The sequence below is a fragment of the Brienomyrus brachyistius genome, chromosome 8 (genome assembly GCF_023856365.1).
Source record: "Brienomyrus brachyistius isolate T26 chromosome 8, BBRACH_0.4, whole genome shotgun sequence".
NCBI classification, from domain to species: domain Eukaryota; kingdom Metazoa; phylum Chordata; class Actinopteri; order Osteoglossiformes; family Mormyridae; genus Brienomyrus; species Brienomyrus brachyistius.
The window spans coordinates 27,740,718-27,761,746 of NC_064540.1; the positions used below are offsets into that span (position 1 = coordinate 27,740,718).

Sequence of the window (21,029 nt, forward strand, 5' to 3'; positions counted from 1 at the left end):
TGGCTTTTTAGAGGCCTTGGCTGTTTGGGGAGACTGAAGCAGGCTGCTGTACATAATGGGTTAGGCTGATCGACAAAGTCCTCCTTAGCACGGCCCACTGGGTGGTATGTACTATTCGCCTGTGAGAATCTGGCTCGTAGCCTGCAATGCATGACAGGACCGCAGTAAGCACAACACAATCAGGTGCACCAATATTTATGCAGGTGTTAAATGCTGTGCATTCTTCACTTGCAGCATTATTGAATGCAGTTTTTGTAAATTAAGAGTCTCGGAGAGTGGTGTTTAAGAGGTTTGTTTTTTTTTTAATTTTATTAATTTTTTTTTAGTTTTTAGTACTTTCTATTTCAAACTTTGCTTTTAAAATTTGAGGCTTAATGATAATTCATTAACACAAGCTTTTATTCATAATGATCAATGCATCTACCTTTTGGCATGTATTACTTATGTAAAAAGCCAGGCATTATTTGTTGGACCTTACAGAGCTTGCAGTGCATGATCGGAGCCGTGTTTTATATTTGGGTGGCAGTTTGCTGTCGGATTTTGCATCCCTGTAAGATTTACTGCAGTTTGGTTTTTCTGCTCTGTTTTTCCTCCCCAGGGCTGTTCTGATGCAGAGTATCTTCTCAAAATGAGTACAGTTAAACTGATGGATCAAATGTCTGTGTTTAATGAGTGCAGAACATATCGCAGTTCCATGAGGGGCCATGGATCCCTCAAAGGGCATCTGCTTTGTAGTCGGTTGTTTCATTCAGACTTACTTCAGCCTAACGTAAGCTTTATTTCACCCTCAGCTGTGAGGAGAATGTGTTAAAGTTGCCACAGAATGAACATCTGACTTTACCTCAGCATAGCTGAATAGGATTTCTGTTGCATCGTTCAAATATTGTAAGTTGCTTACCTTTTTAGCAGCTATGCTTTTGGGAAACATGCCTCAGGTTAGCAGGAGAGCAGTAAACAACATTACGAGGTCAGGGATACTGACATTGACAGGTGGGTGCTATACTGTCTGTGAAATATTTGGTTAGCTAAAATAAATATCTAATGGATACTGAAGTCAAACAATTGAAGGCAGGTAACACATTTACAAGCTGCTCGGCTGACAGGTTGGAGGTCATGATAAAACTTGAATAACGAAGCTAGCGGCATAAAATCATTGACTGAAATGAATAATTACAATGCAGTTGTTACATTGTTAAAGACAAAGTAACGATTATACTAACATTGTAGTAGTATTAGGTTTACGTGTGGAAAGGTAGAAAGTGTGCATTTTATGATAAATTACAGTATAGTAAATACATAACCAGTAACATAGTTGTTTGTTGTCATTATAAAGTATTATGTGCTGTACATAACTATGTGCTATAGTTTTACAGGAGTAGTAGTGGAGAGTTGCTTACACCAGCATCACCACAAACATGTGAGTAATCCGCTGCCCTATGACATCACTAGGTGACAGGAATTTTTCAGCTTCCTTCTAATCTTATGGGACTGCCATAAGTCATCATAAATGCGATCTGTTGTCGACCAAAACGTCATTGTGTGAGTCATGACTGTAGAGATGGTTGGCTCTGTGTGAGCCGTGGCAGTGCCTTAGTTTAAACCAGCCAATCAGAGCAGAGTGCATCGACATGTTAATGAGCCCACCAAACATGTGAAAATGGTCTGTTTCATTCCAGGGCCAAATAACAGGGCCTGTAATACCACTTCTTGGCATTTTTCGACCAAATCGAGTTCACATACCTTCCAACCAAAGAACAACTTAAAGTACTAAAAAATGCATTATAAGGTGCCTTTAAATAGCAGTGAGCACTCAAACTGTGACTAAGGTCTCTATCTTTACACTATATATGTTTGTATATTTTAGAGCTGAGGCCACAAGAGGAGGAAACGCTTAAGTAACCAGTGATGCAGGGGTCGAGTACAGAGGCAGTACTTAAAAACTCATTCAATTTGTGCCTTTAAGGATGAAAGTGGTGTGGAAAGATTCATAAAAGCAGAATTCACATTAGGAGAAAGTTCTTAACAGCCCATTACAACTAAGGTCATAGTGGGAGTTGGAGTTAAAACAGCATCCCTTCCATTCTTTACCTTCACCTTCTTTTATGCAGGTAAATTGACCTGATATCAGACAGACCGTCTCTGTAGATTTTCATATTGTAATGTGTTTTGCATTATTTTGCATGAGATGAATTCTCTCTTCTTACATTGTTACTGACATATACTGTGTTAGAAATATAAAGAAAATAATGCATATGCTTCCTGGTTACTCAATCAGTGATTTTTTTGGCACAGTGTCAGGGCCGCAGTGGGTAGCTGGCACATTTTTGCTTTTCCCAGTGAGCATTTCATCATTATCGCCGCATTGCATCGAGGAATCATGGGAAACTGAAGATTGCAGAGGAGAAGGTCCCTATTCATAAAAATATCCTGATATAAAAGCGCAGTTTAAAAGATGCGCTAACTGTCAGATAGACAACGGGAATACGCCTCAGGATTGCTGGCAATGAGATTAGAAAATTACTGATGACCTACACAACATTGAAATTTTACTCTGCATGGACAACAAACAGGAATTGAAATGACTCATGGTGACATCAAAACGTAACATTTTCCATAAAATAAAGTGCATGCTCTATGTTAGCATCACATGGCAACGAAATTGCTTTTCAATACCCAAGACATTACCTAATGAATTAGCTTAAAATCATTTTTGGCTAGGAATCCATTTAAAAGGTAGTATGTGTGTAAGGGTACCTGGTGATGGAGTCTGTCAATCCATCTCTCTTTCTACATTCTCACCTGTTTTACTCCTCTTGTTGACGCCATCACACAATCTCACCGTCTCCTTCTTGCAACCTTTGAAATGTAGTTAGGATCAATGGACCCTTGGAAACAGGGTAGTATGTGTTAGGGTTTTACACACAATCTTCCTAATCCAAAGTGATGAGAAGAACATTTTGCTATGCAGAAAGAGAGCCACAGAATGCCAGACTTCTCAGCTGAACATGGAGGAAAGTGAGGAAGATGTGACTTGATATAAATATTTTAGACCAGAAACTCCAACAGAAAAAATAATGTGAAGAACTGGGCCCTCATAAATACGACATAATCCGGCATTTTTAATGTTAGCATAAAACCAAAGGGCCTTGTTTATAATTCTAACGTAGTAGCAGAAAAACGCACATGCCCTGCACATTGTTGAACCCCTCCTTCTTCAAGGGATATGTGTTTTAATCTGGGCTGACTCTCGATGACATCACCAGCGCAGTGTTGTGGTGAAAACACGCTTTTATAATCTGACAGCACAGGGCAGTGATGTTTGTGTCAATGCGTGTGTGACTGTGTGTGTGTGTGTGTGTGTGTGTGTGTGTGTGTGTTCTGGCTTTTTCTTATTTATCTGACTTCCTGGCATTAGGAATTTGAGGTTGTTGACCTTAGCCTCCCCGGTGAGTTATTGCTTTTGATAGGGGGGGGGTTGTTGATGCTCCCTGGGCTTAATATGTTGGCGTTCAGTCGTCGGACGGCTGCCCCGGCACCCCTGAGCTCACTAGTTCGCTATGGATGTTTGCTTTTACCAGGATCCTGCTGCTGCCAAAAAATGTGATTAGCAGTTGTATTGTGACATAGCAAGCAGCTTCTGCAGCACGTTTACGATATCTAGCTTTTATCCTGCTGAGGAGCGTGGGGGGGAGAGAGAGCAAGCTCTTGGCAGAGTCGCCTTACAGACTTCAGAAAGCGAGGCAGAGCAGCCGCTGATCGTCAGGGGATTGGAGCGTGTACGCTCGGATTAGAAGGCGCGCACAGGAAGGCTAACGGGCTGATCTCTGACAGGGTGAGAGTGACACTCTGAGGTCTGTCACATAGCCGCTGCTGGGTCACGTTGTACTCAAGGCGGTGAGATATTTCTGTGAGAATATTACAATGCTCATAGGACCTGTCAGAGTACAGTTGCATGGTTACAGTGCTAGTAATAAAGCTGTGGATTAACGGGGGGGGGGGGCATAGTCATTGATTTGTGCTTTGTTGTCATTCATTTGTGCTTTGTTAGGCTTTGCGTCTACATAAGTCTGCTTTGCCATGGACCACAACTTATCCCTGCATTTCTGTCATAGACTTTCATTTACACTGAGGTCCCACAATGTTACCACAGGAGTCCTTAGCGATGAGCCACTGGCCTCAACAGACTCTTGGACTGCCGAAGAAAGACCCGGAAGGCTAAGCTCCAGCCCTGGTGTTACCAGGATGCCTTCCTGGGGTCGGCATTTGGGCATGTTGGGTGGGCACCAGTGATGAAATTGCTTTGAGGGATTGGCAGCTATAACACTGTCTACCAGTGCTGGGGGGTAGTTTTATGACATAGCAATTCTATTAAATCACTAATGATAGACAAAATGTCAATCTTTGGTGGGTGAGCGGGGGGTCCGTTTCGGAACCCACAGCCGCCCCCCTGAATAGTGTCCTCCAGTAGGGGGCAGTGTGGTGCCCATCTATTTTTTATTTTTTTTATACATGCTTGTCGCATTTTGGATTGCCTGGGTCCAAGACAGGGAACAACCTAACACAGGGCATACTTACTGACGCCTACAGGCAATTTGGAGTCTCTGCTTTGCCTTAGTGTGTTTTTGGACCTTTAACAGAGTGCCTGAGGAAGCACCAATATGACACAGGGAGAACTTGCAAACTCCACACACATGGAGCCAGGATGGAGACTCGAACCCAGCAGCACCCCACAGTGTGGCACATTGTACTTCTTTCTTGAGCGTAAAGTCTTTTTGCGACTCTCGGTAAGTGTAAAGACCAACAACAGTTAATCTTTATTGGTATAGCAATGGCAAATCGACATTAAGGGTTATCAGGTGCACAAATGTTCTGCTGCCTCATCCTACCTCCTGACCTCCACAAATGTTTTTTTTTCAGTGAAGAATTTGCCCTGACATTAAAATATGATATGCTGAAAAAGTAGAAGACTGTCCCAAAATGTGATCTGTAATTGTGAGAAGGTATCACCACTGAGATTTACACCAGCATAGAATTCAAATACACCCTGCACATACATTACAGCCTCATTACTATATTTTGTGCTGTAACGGCTTTAGATTTAAGTGACAAGAACAAAATAAAAGGGTTTGCAGCTAACAGACATTGTGGCTAAAGGCTCTATAGTTCAAAGAATTTTGGAACTAGAGGATCAATAGCAAAGGAATCTTAAGTCAGGGCTATAGTGGCTCTGTGTTGGCTAAACAAGGCTAGCATTGGGGAGTACATACACTATATGGACAAAAGTATTGGGAGATCTGTAGTAATTACAGGAATTGGCCATGTAAGCCACGCCCACTGCTGACATATACGTGTATAGACCATGCAGTCTCCAGCATCAAACAATGGCAGCAAAATGAGTGGTCAGGCAGAAGAGGTTAGTCAACCTAGTACCATTATGAGACACAATTTGGCACTTTTTCAATGAGTCGGTTCTCCACACTTGTGTCCTGCTAGAGCCGCCATGGCCAACTGTAAGTGAAGTGATTGTGAATTGGAAACATCTGGCAACAAGTTCAGCTGCAAATCGGTAGCCACACAAAGGATCTGATCGCCCAACATCGATACCCAACCTGAATGGCTGCAGATCCCACCAGCAATGTTCTAACATCTATGAAGAGCACGGGCTGTTATAGCTTTGAATCAGAGTGCGATGTTGGACAGGTTGTTGTCTCAATACTTTTAACCATATAGGGTATTTACTCACCTGTCAGCTCCATACAGTGTCTCTCAGGGTGCCCAAGGGCACTGTGGGATAGATGCCCCCACCTCACTGTGCCAACATTAGCAGGAACATTTTATTGCCAGTAGGTTACAAAAGTTGGTCAAGCCTGCTGATGTAGCCCCCCCAATTATCTCTGTTACGCAAGCATGTCAGATGTCTTGAATAGTGAATTTAACAGCAGATTACAGCTCTAATGTGTGCTTTCATGTGGGAGACTGGCTGGGGAGGGAGGGTTAACAAGGTCGATGAGAGGATGCGGATGCCGATGGAGCCGAAAAAGGAAGAAGCTGCCGTTTCAGCCACGTGAAAGGACTGTACAGTTAGCCGGTCAGTAAGTAAATGAAATACCAGATAGACAAAAAAATCAAAAGGAAAGAAAGAGACAATGATAAATTATAAACGCAGCTGTCAACATTTTGCTCTCTCCTACCGGAGAGGGAGTCTGGGCCGAAGCATATGATCAGATCACTAATTATTCCTCCCTCTAAAAAAATCTAACTTTATGTCTTTGACTAAGTGCAATGATCCTCTAAAACAAAACAGGAACAACAAAGACTCAAAGAGCTGAGAGGCTGGGTGCAGGCGTGCAGTGTGTACCCCATCCGTTTGAGGGTATGCCTGTAATCCTGAGGGCTCAGGAGGGTGGCATCTGCTCAGATTGCACTTGACAGCTCTGTCACTACAGAGAAACTATGGAAGGGACTTGTTCTGGCTTGGAGATCTAAAGCTGCCAGTACAGTGGAACCTTGAGAACTGTCAGTCAACACCTCAAGGCAGGAATAATTGATGCCAGATCTCTTTCCCATCTCATTATTTCAGTGTTCCCTCTGATCCTTCCCATCCCCAAGCAGAGGCAGCCTTCCTGTGCTGCTTCCTGATGCCACCCTGGTCTGGCAGGAACTTGAGGTCTCATGGGCCAGTTCCAGGTATCTCTGCGGCAATCTAGGCCCCGCTTGTGAGGTGGCATGTGTCATGAGCGGAGGAGGGGGGCTCCTCCACCATCACCCACACCCATCTGCTCCGAGCGGCAGGAGCCCGCACGCAGCAAGCTGTGCCACACGGAGAGAGGAGCCAAGGTCCACAGAGGTGAGAGAGAACATTTACGGGATGATGTTCAGTCTGCGTGGGGCCCTGGTGCTGCATCCCCATCTCCAAGTCACTCTGTCTGCTCGGCCTGGGGTGAAACTCAGAGATCTTTCATCGCGATGGGCTACACTGACGGACATATTTACAGTGCCTTACAGAGTCGCATGGACTGAAGAGATGGATCAGAATCAAAGGATGTGCACACGGTGGCCTTGCAAAGAGTCTGGACCTGAAAACCACTGAATTAATGCATTCATGGGACCCAGAAGGACACAGATGTGACCAGATGGTGTAATCCCCTGTGCTTAAGCTGGTGTCATGGCGGTATTGTATTGAACTCAGACAGTGAGTGCCGCTTCAAGCTTCAGATCATACTAATTCTTTCTTTGCAAGGCACAAACAAGAGGTATGAGGAGGAAGGCAGATGATATGTAGCACTGAGGGTCTCATTAGTGCCGTCAGTGCTCTGGGAATATGAGAAACGCTTTCAATTAAGCGTGGCAAATAATTTTGCTCCTGTTTTCAATCCAAGCACTTAAAAAATATGTCATTTCTGCAGTGGTTTAATGACACCAGCTAATTCTGCAGAGAACGCCGGCCAGGATTTTACCCGGGAATCTCACCGATGGTGGGACTGAGGCTGATTCACGAGGAGGTCTAACTCCAACCCTGTAGGGAAGCTGCTAGCTGGGCGGCTCCAGCATGTCACCGAGCGGCCACTTACCGATCAGCAGACTAAACCAAACTTTTCAAGGCGTGATAGCTTCTCCGTACACTGTGCTGAGGGCCGGCTGGTTACACGAAGTGATTCGTTATTTACCACACAATGGAGAGTAATATATGACGGCCTGTGTGTGTGTGTGTGTGTTTGTTTGTATGTCTATGTGTGCATTATTTCTTGATTTTAAACTCTCAAACATAGATTTCCAATATTATACCAAGCTGTCAGGAAGGCCGTAATTCTGTTGTAGAAGTGAGGTGCGAATGAGGAGCATCATTTTTGGCTCAATATGTCCCTCTCCACAATCGGGGAAGTTTCTACTGCACCAGAGTCAAAACATTAATGGACCTTGCGCGGCTTGCAGACCGCGGCAGAAGCGCTCATTTGCATATGCGCTCGCTCGGCATTACGTGTTTTATGGAACGCTGGCTGGAGACAGGCATGATTCATATCTCACCGTCTTCCAGCAAGCGTACATCAGGTTCCAGGGAGATCTGCTGCCAGGGTTTTTATTTTTTTCTGCTGTACCCTGGCATGTATTTTAAATGCCGCAGTGTGAATTAATGGCACAGGCTGTTCACGTTGGATGTTGGGGCCGGAAAGGCTTTCTGGCTTGGGTCTGGTTGCCATGCTGGGTTCCCTAACAGAAAATTCCCCAGTTCCCCCAAATACATTTCTCCCTTAATGTTTGACAAAGCAGCGTGCGGTGTTTGAGCAAGTGATGAGAACACCAAGGGAAAGATTCTTAAGCAAAATGTTCTTCGTCTACCTCATCAGCATCTCTGAATTTATTTTTTAACGAAGTTTCTGCCAGGATCTCACCATGATGACATTTAAGCCCGGAGCACCTCCCTCCCCGATCTGCATGGCTGGCCCTTCGCTACACTGTCTGCTCTTTCCTTGTTGTTATTTTCACACACCGGACCACTGACAAGGCGTAAATAAAGAGACGTCAGCGGGTTGCCTTCTGTCACTGGTTGCTTTTAAGACATTCCAGTCATGACCTCACTTCTGGGTGCAGATGGAGGGGAACCTGTTACAGTGATGAGGGCCTCCTTCTTTGGGAATGTACTAGCTGGAGAATAATGCTCAGAAATAACAAGAAAACATGAAGGTGACCACGTACTTCAAACAGCGTCTGGACAAAACTAAACCGAATGTCGGCAAAAACAGCGTCTTTCATACTTATTCATTCTGTGTCTTTCCACAAAACTGGAGGCCGCAGAATGTTTGATGCAGTGATGCAGTGGTCCCACATATAACGTGGGAAAAAATGTGTCATCCACAAACAAACATGGCCGTGGTGAAGGAGCATAACCCAGAGAGGTAATTTGCACACCATTAAAATCTTGACGTGAGCCGTCGTACAAATATGAATGCACAAGCTCAGCGACTCTTCCTTCAAAGGCGTTCAAAAGCGCTTTGTTTTTACATCCATGAACCTTGCAAGGCATTAGTGACACCAGAGACCTCACATTTTGTGTAGCCAATCATGGACAGTGGGTGGGGTCAGTGGGTTCCCGGAATAAGCGATCACCACTCACTCAAAGTGTTGCTTAGGGATTGTTGTTTGTTGTTAGTGACTGTGTCACATAGCCTCTTCCCCCAATGATAACCATAATAATTCTCTAGTGCTATTAGAAAGAGTGGTGTTGAATTATTAAACAGATAATGCAGAACAGCGGAGATCTGATTTGCGCTTCGTGATTACCCTGATTAGGTTTCTGACCGTATGTGCTGATGGACATCCTTCGATTTGGTCTTTTTATATTTCTTATATCATCATGTGAAGGGAGTGGCTATGTTAACAAAATGTATCATTAACTCTTGACAACATGCTCCATGTTGTTTGGTTTATTTGGACTGTGTCATGCACGTACAATTTAAGAAATTATATTTGTTTTCATTTTACGACCAGTCTCCCAATCCCAACTTAACGTGCATGCCAGTTTTAAACATCAGTAACGTTCCAATACACTAGTCCCTGAAGTCGGCATGTAACAGCCTGAGAGAATGCGCGCAAGTCTCCATATTGACCGGGCAGCTGTAGCAGCCGGCTTTTCTGAGTGAGAATGTGCCAAGTGCATAGCTGTGAATCCGCCTTGTCTGTCCAAAATGAGCTTCTCTTCTCCAGGGTCTTCTTGGGTTAAAAAATAGTAAAATATGATGGCTTGCCGTGTGCAATTCCCTTCCACAAGATGAAAACAGAACAGCATGACTGTGTGAGCTCCATAACGACCATGGTGCTTAATTTGCCCTCCTTTGCCAGGTACTCAGGCCCTAATTATTCTCTTCCTTCAGATACAAAATACTTTTCTGGAGGTGGGGGGGTTGACGACTTCTTCCTCCCTCCCCCATGCAGGTTTCCCATTGCCCTGAAATGGGGCCTCTGTGTCCTGGAATCCTGTGTGTTTGTCTGCTTGACTCATTAAATATGTGTATTTTTTTACCTCAAGCTTTCACTTCTTAAAAAAGTGAAAATTTCTTAAAAATTACATCATCCCCGAAACATTAGTTATAATAATATGAATAAAATGGTAGTGAAGCGATTTGATTTGGTGAGAGTTTGCTGAAGCTCTGTGTAGAGGACTCACTGGGGCCTGACAATCCACTGGGGTCTGACGTGCGAAGCCCCAAAAGCGTGAGGTGGTACTTTGGCGGTTAGCATGAACGCGTGAAGCTAATCGCGCATTAGCCTGCATCATCACATTCTCTCTCTGTTTCAGAGCTGGAGTGGCCATGCCGTTCAGCTGTCTCACATTCGGGGACAAGAAGGATTACAACAATCTGGCAGAGGTCACCGATAAATATGACCTCGGCCAGATCGTTAAATCGTAAGTATCTCGTTTACAAAAAGCTAGGGCATCCTGGGAATAAATATTATGTTGTTATTTTTACTTAAAGCAGTGAAGCCTAAGATTTAGGTACAATATGAATTTTGGGAATTGTATATAATAATCCAAGTTTTCTCAGATTAAATCTCATCTTGTGAGATCCAACTAGTACTATAATTAAGAAATACAGGCCAAGTGTGTTTTATATTAGTTACTATACATAAAATGAATAATATTTGCTTATAATGCATCAGAATTTATTAAGAAATGGGCTCCCAGGATAGTTTTATTATTAATTATGAATTATTCTGCTCTGCCACCAACATATTCCTTTATTCATTCTGTACTGGTGTCAATATTTAACAAGTGTTGTATCATATCTAGCGAGGAGTTCTGTGAGATTTTCCGAGCGAAGGACAGGAATACGTTGAAAATGTACACCTGCAAAAAATTCCTGAAGAAAGACGGAAGGAAAGTAAGGAAGGCGGCCAAGAATGAAATCTTCATCCTGAAGATGTGAGTCACTTACCCCACTCTCATACTTATTTGGCCATTTCTGTTTGCACTTTAAATACAGATTTTTGAAGCCCCCATTGTCCTGGGCCATAATTGCACCAACACACCTGGAAAAGTAGACTTTCCTTCACATTATTTATTAGGTAAATATCGTGCTTGTGGGTATTTCATTCAATAGATTCATTTGCCGTGAGATCTGAGATGAGTTTTAGGCCTGCAGTACGGGCCGGAGGCTCTGCTTCTAGCTGCTGCAATGCGATTCAACAAAAATGAACGTCGAACAACCTGTGTCCGTGATTAGCTTGGTCAGCGATGTTTCAGAACGATTGCCTCTTGGTTATGGAACGTTGTGAGCATTAAAAAAATAAAACAATTAACAGGATCTCACAAAAATGAAAGCACAAACAATCTCTGTGGAAGCGTTAAACCTCAAGCAAACTCAGAAAGGGTCGAGATGGAGCACCTGTATCGTGGCAAGGGCTCCATCGCTGTGGCCCCGTTTACCCTGTGCATCCACATAGCGTATGAAAAATTCTTGTAGCCTCAGGAACAGCGGTAGATGCCAAAAGGTCATGTTTGATCTGTGCCTCAGTGTTTTACTCTTACATACCTCATTTCCACATACTTTAAACAAACAAAGAAATAGACAAATATTGGTTTATGGGTTTTACAAACAAATATAAGTATATATAAGTTTATATATTATAATCATTTTAGCCTTTATTGAGAGAGGCACAACATTAAAATTTAATAAGACTGGGGCACTTTTATGACGACTACAAGTGTCTGTTGCCTTCCTGTGATTTCAGTCGAATTTCTCAAGTACAAGACAAGCTGCTCTCCTGTCATCCTGTTAAAATAACGGACAACAGCTACTTTATTGATCCAAGGCAATTTAGGCCACCTCTCTTGTCTAAACACATCCTACTACATAATTTATAATAATGTTTTATACATTTCTTTAAAAGAGTATAACTTCTGTGAAAATCATTTTCAGTCTAAATCTAAATACTTCGTACAAGTATTTTTTAATATTTCGTAAATGGGACAATGTATTACAGTAGGTTTCGTAAATCCTTCCCATTGTTTTCTCATCACCTTCTGCTGTTCTCAGGGTGAAGCACCCCAATATTCTTCAACTGGTTGATGTCTTTGAGACCAGAAAGGAGTACTTCCTCTTCCTTGAGCTGTAAGTTCCTGATTGTCTGTGGTTTGATAGAAAATGAGCTATGAAGAACCGAACTAATCAGACCAACTAAGTACCTACAGCATTTAATTCCACGTCAGACAGTTTTATTACCTTTATTCTTCTTTTGGGGGGGGGGGAGATCTCATTTTCATCTTTAGCCCAAACTGATCATATACTGAAAAGGTATTTTGTTTGTGCATTATTTGCATCACTGTTCTTACACCTGTGTAAGGAAAGCACACGCAGACACAGTATGTGTTTATATAGTGGGAAGAAGCCAAACTACCTAACTCACACATACCAATGAAATGGAGCCTTCAGTGTGATGATGCGAGAGCCTTAGCTACCACTTCAGCCTAGCTGCAGTACAGGATTATTTATTCACTCAAGTTCAGTAATGAAGCCCCAGTATTTTTTGACTTGCTTTTAATCTGAAGGGCTACAGGCAGAGAGGTCTTTGACTGGATCCTGGATCAAGGCTACTACTCCGAGCGGGACACCAGCAATGTCATTCGACAAGTGATGGAAGCTGTCGCTTATCTGCATTCGCTCCATATTGTTCACAGGAACCTAAAGGTATGAGAGGTGCATTAGGCACCACCTGGTGGTGGAACATTGAACTGCATTTCAAATGTACTGTATCGTTATTTCAATCCCATGACAGCTTGTACGTGAAATTCTGAAATAATTAGTCATGTTCCTGTTAAGTGTGTCTGTGCAAATAAAAAAATGACATAACTATAAAATAAGACTCAGCTCTGTTGGACAAACAGAGAAACCCACCACATAATTTTGGATGAGAAATTGTTTTCATTTTGATATTTTAATTAAATCAGTGAACTGGATAAAATAAATGAAGGTAGATTCATTAACTCTTTCAGAAAAATGTACATTTAGAATATCAAAGCAGCAGCTTCTCTGCTTCTCTATTGCAGCTGGAGAACCTAGTGTATTACAACCGTCTGAAACACTCAAAAATTGTCATCAGTGATTTCCACCTTGCCAAGCTGGAGAATGGCCTCATCAAGGAGCCATGTGGGACCCCTGAGTACCTTGGTGAGAAGAGGGCAGGGCATTCTGAAAGAACGGAGGGCAGGGCATTCTGAAAGAACGGAGGGCAGGGCATTCTGAAAGAACGGAGGGCAGGGCATTCTGAAAGAACGGAGGGCAGGGCATTCTGAAAGAACGGAGGGCAGGGCATTCTGAAAGAACGGAGGATGGAGCTTATGAAGACACTGAGGGCGGGGCTTACTGAAAGAACTGTCGGTGGGACTTACTAAAGGCACTGACGGCAGAGTTTACTGAAGGCACGGAGGGCAGGGCTTACTAAAAGAACTGAGGGCAGGCTTGCTGAAGGCACTGAGGGCATTGCCTACTGAAAGTACTGAGGGTGGGGCTTACTGAAAGAACTGAGGGCGGGCTTACTGAAAGAACTGAGGGCAGGGCTTACTGAAGGCACTGAGGGCGGGGCTTACTGAAGACACTGAGGGCAGGGCTTATGAAGGCACTGAGGGCAGGGCTTATGAAGGCACTGAGGGCAGGGCTTATGAAGGCACTGAGGGCAGGGCTTATGAAGGCACTGATGGCTGGGCTTATTGAAGGTACTGATGGCTGGGCTTACTAAAGGCATGGAGGGCGTGGCTTACTGAAAGTATTGAGGATGGGGCTTACTGAAGACACTGAGGGCGGGGCTTATTGAAGGCACTGATGGCTGGGCTTACTAAAGGCACGGAGGGCGGGGCTTACTGAAAGTACTGAGGGTGGGGCTTACTAAGGCACTGAGGGCAGGGCTTATTGAAGGCACTGATGGCTGGGCTTACTAAAGGCACGGAGGGCGGGGCTTACTGAAAGTACTGAGGGTGGGGCTTACTAAGGCACTGAGGGCAGGGCTTATTGAAGGCATTGATGGCTGGGCTTACTAAAGGCATGGAAGGCGGGGCTTACTGAAAGCACTGAGGGTGGGGCTTACTAAAAGAACTGAGGGCAGAGATTCTTGTTACCTGCAACATCAAAGGGGAGAACAATTAGCTATGTACACAGCAGAAACATTAAATATCTTGCTTTTAATAGGGGTAGGGGTAGTTTACAGGAAATTAGCTCTGGGATGGAGGGATATTCTCAATTGTGCCCCTCCCCCCCTTTCCCCAGCACCTGAGGTGGTGGGCAGACAGAGGTATGGCAGGCCAGTGGACTGCTGGGCCCTGGGAGTCATAATGTACATACTGTGAGTACCCAGTGCTGAAGAAGAGCATTTATCGCAGCTCCAGCTTCATCACAACATTAATGCAACGTGTACTATCAGTGTAGAGATGGCCATGGGACAGTGGAACAGCACCCTGACCTGTACCCATTGCACCCAGGCTGTCAGGAAACCCGCCCTTCTACGACGAGACAGATGATGATGACTATGAGAATCACGACAAAAACCTTTTCCGGAAGATTCTGGCAGGGGACTATGAGTTTGACTCTCCATATTGGGACGACATCTCAGACTCAGGTAGGAGACGTAGGTACACTTAGAAAGTGTCTAAGGAAAGCTCATCATGCTGTTGGCACATATTAACGACACCTAGTGGGCACCAGGGTTATTGACTAAGCTAATGACGTTGACTAGGCTAATGACTGCACTTGTGTTTGCCTTACAGCAAAAAGTTTAGTAGCTCGTCTGATGGAGGTGGACCAGGACCAGCGTCTGACTGCTCAGGAGGCGATCAATCATGAATGGTACCAAATCATGCATATTTAATAGCATATATCCAGTCAGTTTGGCAATTTACTGTGCTGACATGTAGTGCTAGTAACTGATGCTGCCAGATTGAGACATTCTGTATCAGTGTTTCCCAACCTGGTCTGTATTATTAACAAAATGCCTGGTAAGGTTTCTGTTTAACTGATGTTCTCATAGGATTTCGGGAAATGCGGCCTCTGACAAGAACATAAAGGATGGTGTTTGTGCACAAATCGAGAAAAACTTTGCCAAAGCCAAATGGAAGGTAATTCCCACCCCCACCCCCCCCCCCAAAAAAAAAATACAGGTATCCCATGAGATCTAAGATGACAGCTTACAGAGTTCACACTGGCAGCTACGCCTAGCTTGGTACTGGCATCACAACTACGATCTCATCGGCAGTTACAATCTCTGCACTTTGGTTTTTAGTTGTGCTATATTACTATTATCTCATCTTAATTCTTCCATGGCTTAAAAATTTTCCCCATTAACGTTAGTGGTTATTAGAGGTTATGAGATGTGACCTTATGAGTCAATTTCCAGGAACAAATGAGGCTCATAAGTAGGAGATACCTGCCCTGTTATCTCCTAGTAACTTACCAGAGGTGGATAGTTCAGGTCCAGAAAGTAAAGATCCAGACCAAGATTGTGTTTCAACCCACCAGTTGAGCATAAAGAGCCACGGTAATAGAGTATCTTGGTCTGGATTATTACTTTCTGGATCTGAACTCTGCAACCCACATAAGTAATTCAGAGGCATAAGAAGACCTGTGCCCCCTGCTGGTTACCTGCTAACATGACAAACAGCTCATACTCACCTAGAGAACAGGAAATTCACTGACGGCATTTGGGTGTAGCTCCTCGTTGTCGTAGCTGGTTCTGTATACGGCAGCCTGATTGCAGCTGCAGTTAATGCATCATATGGTGCTGTGTTTCCCACAGAAAGCAGTACGGGTCACGACCATCATGAAGAGGCTGCGTGCCCCGGAGCAGAGCGACTCCGCTGGAGCCACCGGGCCTGCTGTGTCTGGCCCAGCGAACCCCCTCCCCACAGCGGAGCCCTCTGGTGACAAGGGAGCCCCCTTGACTCAAGCAGAGGGTTCGGGTGCTGTGGGCGGGGTCAGCGCAGAGCCCTCTGCCGCACCTCAGTCGGCGGATCCCTCGCTGCGGTGTAATGGTGAAACCCCTGCACCCCTCCCATCGACAGCTGTGACCAGTGACGAGCAAAATGGTTAAATGTCAGTCTGGCGCAATGGTAATCCCCCTCCCCCCCGGCCCCCCACAAGCCATCCTGTATATTGTATATTCGCTGCTGGCATGGTGACCCTAAGTCCGCTACTTACCTTCACAGCATTAGCATCTGGTAGATTTTGTAGCCCATCTCTCCTGAGCAGCCAATCAGCCTGGGTTCTGTCTTTCATAGGAAGTCGATCATCCCATATTCTGTCTTTCCTAAGCAAGTGATTAATTTGTATTATGTCTTTCCTGAGAGGTCAGTTAGCTTGCATTCCATCTGTAATCAATTGATTAACCAGCATTCCCTTTCTCAAAAGCAATTGGTCGTCCTGTGTTCTTGTGTTCTGCCTCTCCTTAGAGACTGATCCACTTGTGCTGAGTCTTTCCTGGGAGTTCGGTGTGTCAGATGCGTTTGAGTGCCCTGTATTCCCTCTCGCCTGAAACATTGATTGGCCTGCATTTTCACTCCCTCTAGCTCGGGACTCTTCAAATCTGGCCGTCGATTACAAATCCAGGCCTTGTTTTCAGTTCTCCCTCACAGTTAGTTTAATAAATACTGATTCTGATTGGGCACTGAGGTTTCATACCTGGCAAAGAGATAAAGGAATGCTGGAAAATCAGCAGTGCTTGGCCCTTGAGGACCGTGATTCGAATAGCCCTGTTCTAGTTTCATAAACATCTTTTTTGCGAGCAGCTGTAGGTATCATCTCATGGATTCTCCCTTGATAATATCCCTAATAACTAAAGCATGACAAGAAGTAAGCATTCTGGCAGATTTCAGTACTTATTTTCTTTTTTTGCAATGTGCGTCCTTTTGTTTCGACATTCTGAGTAATGGCATCTGGCTTGGTGAGAGTGATTCAGTAGCTGACCCCTCTTCCCTTCTGACATCTTCACCTTCAGCCCTGCTCAGGAACTCACTGTTTGGCTCACAAGTGTATATGATGTGTAAATAGTCCCCTGTACAACTAGCCATACATTAAAACTGTCCTGCTGATTTTTATCATGACTGAAGGATAGAGAGACCATATTTATACACATGCTGACGTGCAACTGATAACTCGGACCTTTTCACTTTCTGTACATCCTGTTTATCCATGTATTTTACAAAGTTCTTTCCCTGATGAGAGTCCTAGCTTAGCATCACTGTAATCACTGCAGTTCTACTCAGCAGATACTTTTATTTACAGTGGGGCAAAAAAGTATTTGGTCAGCCACCGATTGTGCAAGTTCTCCCACTGAAAATGATGGCAGAGGTCAGTAATTTTCATCATAGGTACACTTCAACTGTGAGAGACAGAATGTGAAAAAAAAATCCATGAATTCACATGGTAGGATTTTTAAAGAATTTATTTGTAAATTAGGGTGGAAAATAAGTATTTGGTCAATTCAAACAAGGAAAATCTCTGGCTCTCACAGACCTGTAACATCTTCTTTAAGAAGCTTTTCTGTCCTCCACTCGTTACCTGTCTTAATGGCACCTGTTCGAACTCATTATCTGTATAAAAGACACCTGTCCACAGCCTCAAACAGTCAGACTCCAAACTCCACTATGGCCAAGACCAAAGAGCTTTCGAAGGACACCAGGAAAAGAATTGTAGACCTGCACCAGACTGGGAAGAGTGAATCTACAATAGGCAAGCAGCTTGGTGTGAAAAAATCAACTGTGGGAGCAATTATCAGAAAATGGAAGACATACAAGACCACTGATAATCTCCCTCGATCTGGGGCTCCACGCAAGATCTCATCCCGTGGGGTCAAAATGATCATGAGAACGATGAGCAAAAATCCCAGAACCACACGGGGGGACCTGGTGAATGACCTGCAGAGAGCTGGGACCAAAGTAACAAAGGTCACCATCAGTAACACACTACAACGGCAGGGAATCAAATCCTGCAGTGCCAGACGTGTTCCGCTGCTGAAGCCAGTGCATGTCCAGGCCCGTCTGAAGTTTGCCAGAGAGCACATGGATGATACAGCAGAGGATTGGGAGAATGTCATGTGGTCAGATGAAACCAAAGTAGAACTTTTTGGTCTAAACTCAACTCGTCGTGTTTGGAGGAAGAAGAATACTGAGTTGCATCCCAAGAACACCATACCTACTGTGAAGCATGGGGGGGGAAACATCATGCTTTGGGGCTGTTTTTATGCTAAGGGGACAGGACGACTGATCCGTGTTAAGGAAAGAATGAATGGGGCCATGTATCGTGAGATCTTGAGCCAAAACCTCCTTCCATCAGTGAGAGCTTTGAAGATGAAACGTGGCTGGGTCTTCCAACATGACAATGATCCCAAACACACTGCCCGGGCAACAAAGGAGTGGCTCCGTAAGAAGCATTTGAAAGTCCTGGAGTGGCCTAGCCAGTCTCCAGACCTCAACCCCATAGAAAATCTGTGGAGGGAGTTGAAAGTCCGTGTTGCTCGGCGACAGCCCCAAAACATCACTGCTCTCGAGAAGATCTGCATGGAGGAATGGGCCAAAATACCAGCTACTGTGTGTGCAAACCTGGTAAAGACCTATAGTAATCGTTTGACCTCTGTTATTGCCAACAAAGGTTATGTTACAAAGTATTGAGTTGAATTTTTGTTATTGACCAAATACTTATTTTCCACCCTAATTTACAAATAAATTCTTTAAAAATCCTACCATGTGAATTCATGGATTTTTTTTTCACATTCTGTCTCTCACAGTTGAAGTGTACCTATGATGAAAATTACTGACCTCTGCCATCATTTTCAGTGGGAGAACTTGCACAATCGGTGGCTGACCAAATACTTTTTTGCCCCACTGTAACTTTACGTAATCACAGCATTTTGCCAGTGAGCAGGACATTTTTGTAACGAAATGCCTCCTTCTTTTATGCTAGATGTATTTTGATTTTTAGAAAATGCTAATTTCCACAATGATTCTCATTTGAATAATTGCATTGAAAGGCATGCAAATTGCTAACTAGAAAGAAAAACTATTATGTATTTCTAGCTCTGAAAAACAAATGGCGAATAATTTACATTTAAAGAGTAATGTAATACTCAGTGACATACTGCTGGAATAACAGCAGATGTACGTATCAGTGACTAAATTTCTGCCAAGGTAAGCTTGGTTCAGTGCATATTTTATTTGCACTCTCGTCTTACTCTGAAACGATCACATTCTTGTTCTTAAAGCCATCCTTTATTTTGCTGTTTTCTGTGTGTAGCTTATATTAAATCAAAAAGATTTGTTTGCATTGTTTCACACAGGGAAATGACCCTGTGATTATCAGTAATAAAAGCCATTATTTTTCTCTTGTCAATACTTTTATCTTGAATAAGATTAATGCATCAGTGTTCAATAACATCAACTCCGCTGAACCATGAATTCAGCTGCATTTTATCGTCTCATTTTTTGTCTCTTACAGGTTTGATCATTAATTTGAGTGATATAATTTTAGATATATGAATGACATGTCAGTATTTTACATTCCTTTCTTTTTAGTGAATGGAAGAAATCTTCAGTACACTGTAAACATGACACACACAGCAATATTCGGGTTGCTTTTAAAACTGACCCTGCTTTTGGTGTGCTTTTATGAGACATTTTGTAAGGACTGTCCATCTGCTACATTTTCTCTGTAGAATATTATCCTTCGACAGGAATTGTTCATTCAGGCCATGTTACACATCTGACCTCTACTTTCTCCTGCATCTTATATTTTCCCAAAATGCATTTCACCAGCAATCCACCTGTAATCAAGAAGCTGTAACATTAAGATTAGCGTGTCTGCTGATCAGATGCGCACGTTGTGCTACGCTCTCAGTACAAGTGTTTAATTGATTACTTCTCCATGCTTCTGTCCTGTTTTATTCGGTTTCATTTGATTATTTTTTTTCTATAGTCCGCTTATCTACTTGTGGTTACAGGCTGATACATCAGAGGAGTTTTTTACTTTAGGAACAAGTAATTCATCCTGCTGGTACTCAGTGACTTTTTAATGAAAGATGTTGAAACATGTCCGGTCTGGTGCACTTCTGTGTTTCTGATGTATGTTACTATCAATAGAGCTGATTACAAATGTACAGAATATTGAGCTACTTCACTAAGTTTGGGTAATGCTAATATTTTATTTGGAACAAACCTTCATAGAGTTTGTTTGAGAAGCTAATCGTTGCTAGAAGAAGGCTCAACATGAACTTCAGCTTTACCACGTATTCAGTATTAATGGTCTGTTTATTTTGTCCAGCATTCTCCATCATATCCCTGAATTTTACTCTCACAGGGATGTGAAGGATGCACACATTCTGCCTCATGTTTGTAGCCTCTGTATTCTTTCATTGACTTTATGAATTTAATGGTAATAAAAGTTTCTTCATGGAACGTCGAAGTTCTCCCATTCTCTCCTTAGTTAATTTCGATATATTAATGTAATAATGTCTTTTCCCAGGAGACAGCATCAAGACTTTGGTCCAAAACCCTTTAAACCTGTGTATTATGGTTAACTAACATTACAACTGCAGTAATTATAAAAGATGAAAGATGTGTTTAATACCAGCCATCATGTTATTTAGGCAGTTTTCTGTGTCTTATCTCATTACCTTCACAAAATGGAATTAGGTATGTGTCCTCTGGTCTTCCTGCCCATTTATTGAGTTTTATCATATCAAAGCTTGGTATAGTACAGAGAGGTGCTGAATACTGTGAACGTTTTAATCTCACCTTAGCAGGCAAACGAAACAGTCATGCACAGAATGCTAAAATGATAGTTGGCTGCAGTATAATATTTCCTGACCTTTGTTTTCAGTCTGTAAATCGCTTAAATAAATTTATGCACTAATTGCATAGCCAGTTGGAGAGAAAAGTTGGAAGAAAAAAAATACATTATTACTGTTGCATACTTTGGTCTAAGTTGACTTCCTTTAAAAGTCATAAAATAGGTCACATTTATAGCAAACACATAATCATATTCCCGAGTTAAGCTGTT

General features: G+C 43.2%; 1 protein-coding gene across 4 annotated transcripts in view; it reads left to right on the plus strand.

Annotated features, from left to right (window-relative positions):
• The window catches only part of LOC125747373 (caM kinase-like vesicle-associated protein), a 29,929-nt gene extending 12,677 nt beyond the window's left edge, over positions 1-17,252 (plus strand). The window contains exons 2-14 of one of the 4 annotated variants that reach the window (XM_049022573.1): positions 4,638-4,784; positions 5,976-6,088; positions 6,581-6,847; positions 10,295-10,402; positions 10,787-10,918; positions 12,033-12,107; positions 12,545-12,683; positions 13,043-13,163; positions 14,256-14,331; positions 14,468-14,604; positions 14,753-14,831; positions 15,013-15,100; positions 15,778-17,252. In XM_049022573.1, the coding sequence (XP_048878530.1) occupies positions 10,308-10,402; positions 10,787-10,918; positions 12,033-12,107; positions 12,545-12,683; positions 13,043-13,163; positions 14,256-14,331; positions 14,468-14,604; positions 14,753-14,831; positions 15,013-15,100; positions 15,778-16,071 (1,236 nt within the window). In that variant the 5' untranslated portion in view covers positions 4,638-4,784; positions 5,976-6,088; positions 6,581-6,847; positions 10,295-10,307 and the 3' untranslated portion in view covers positions 16,072-17,252. Of the gene's footprint in view, positions 1-4,637; positions 6,089-6,580; positions 6,848-10,294; positions 10,403-10,786; positions 10,919-12,032; positions 12,108-12,544; positions 12,684-13,042; positions 13,164-14,255; positions 14,332-14,467; positions 14,605-14,752; positions 14,832-15,012; positions 15,101-15,777 lie in introns of all 4 variants that reach the window. The other 3 variants (XM_049022572.1, XM_049022575.1, XM_049022571.1) reach the window with 3 other exon arrangements.
• The last annotated feature ends 3,777 nt before the right edge of the window (positions 17,253-21,029 follow it).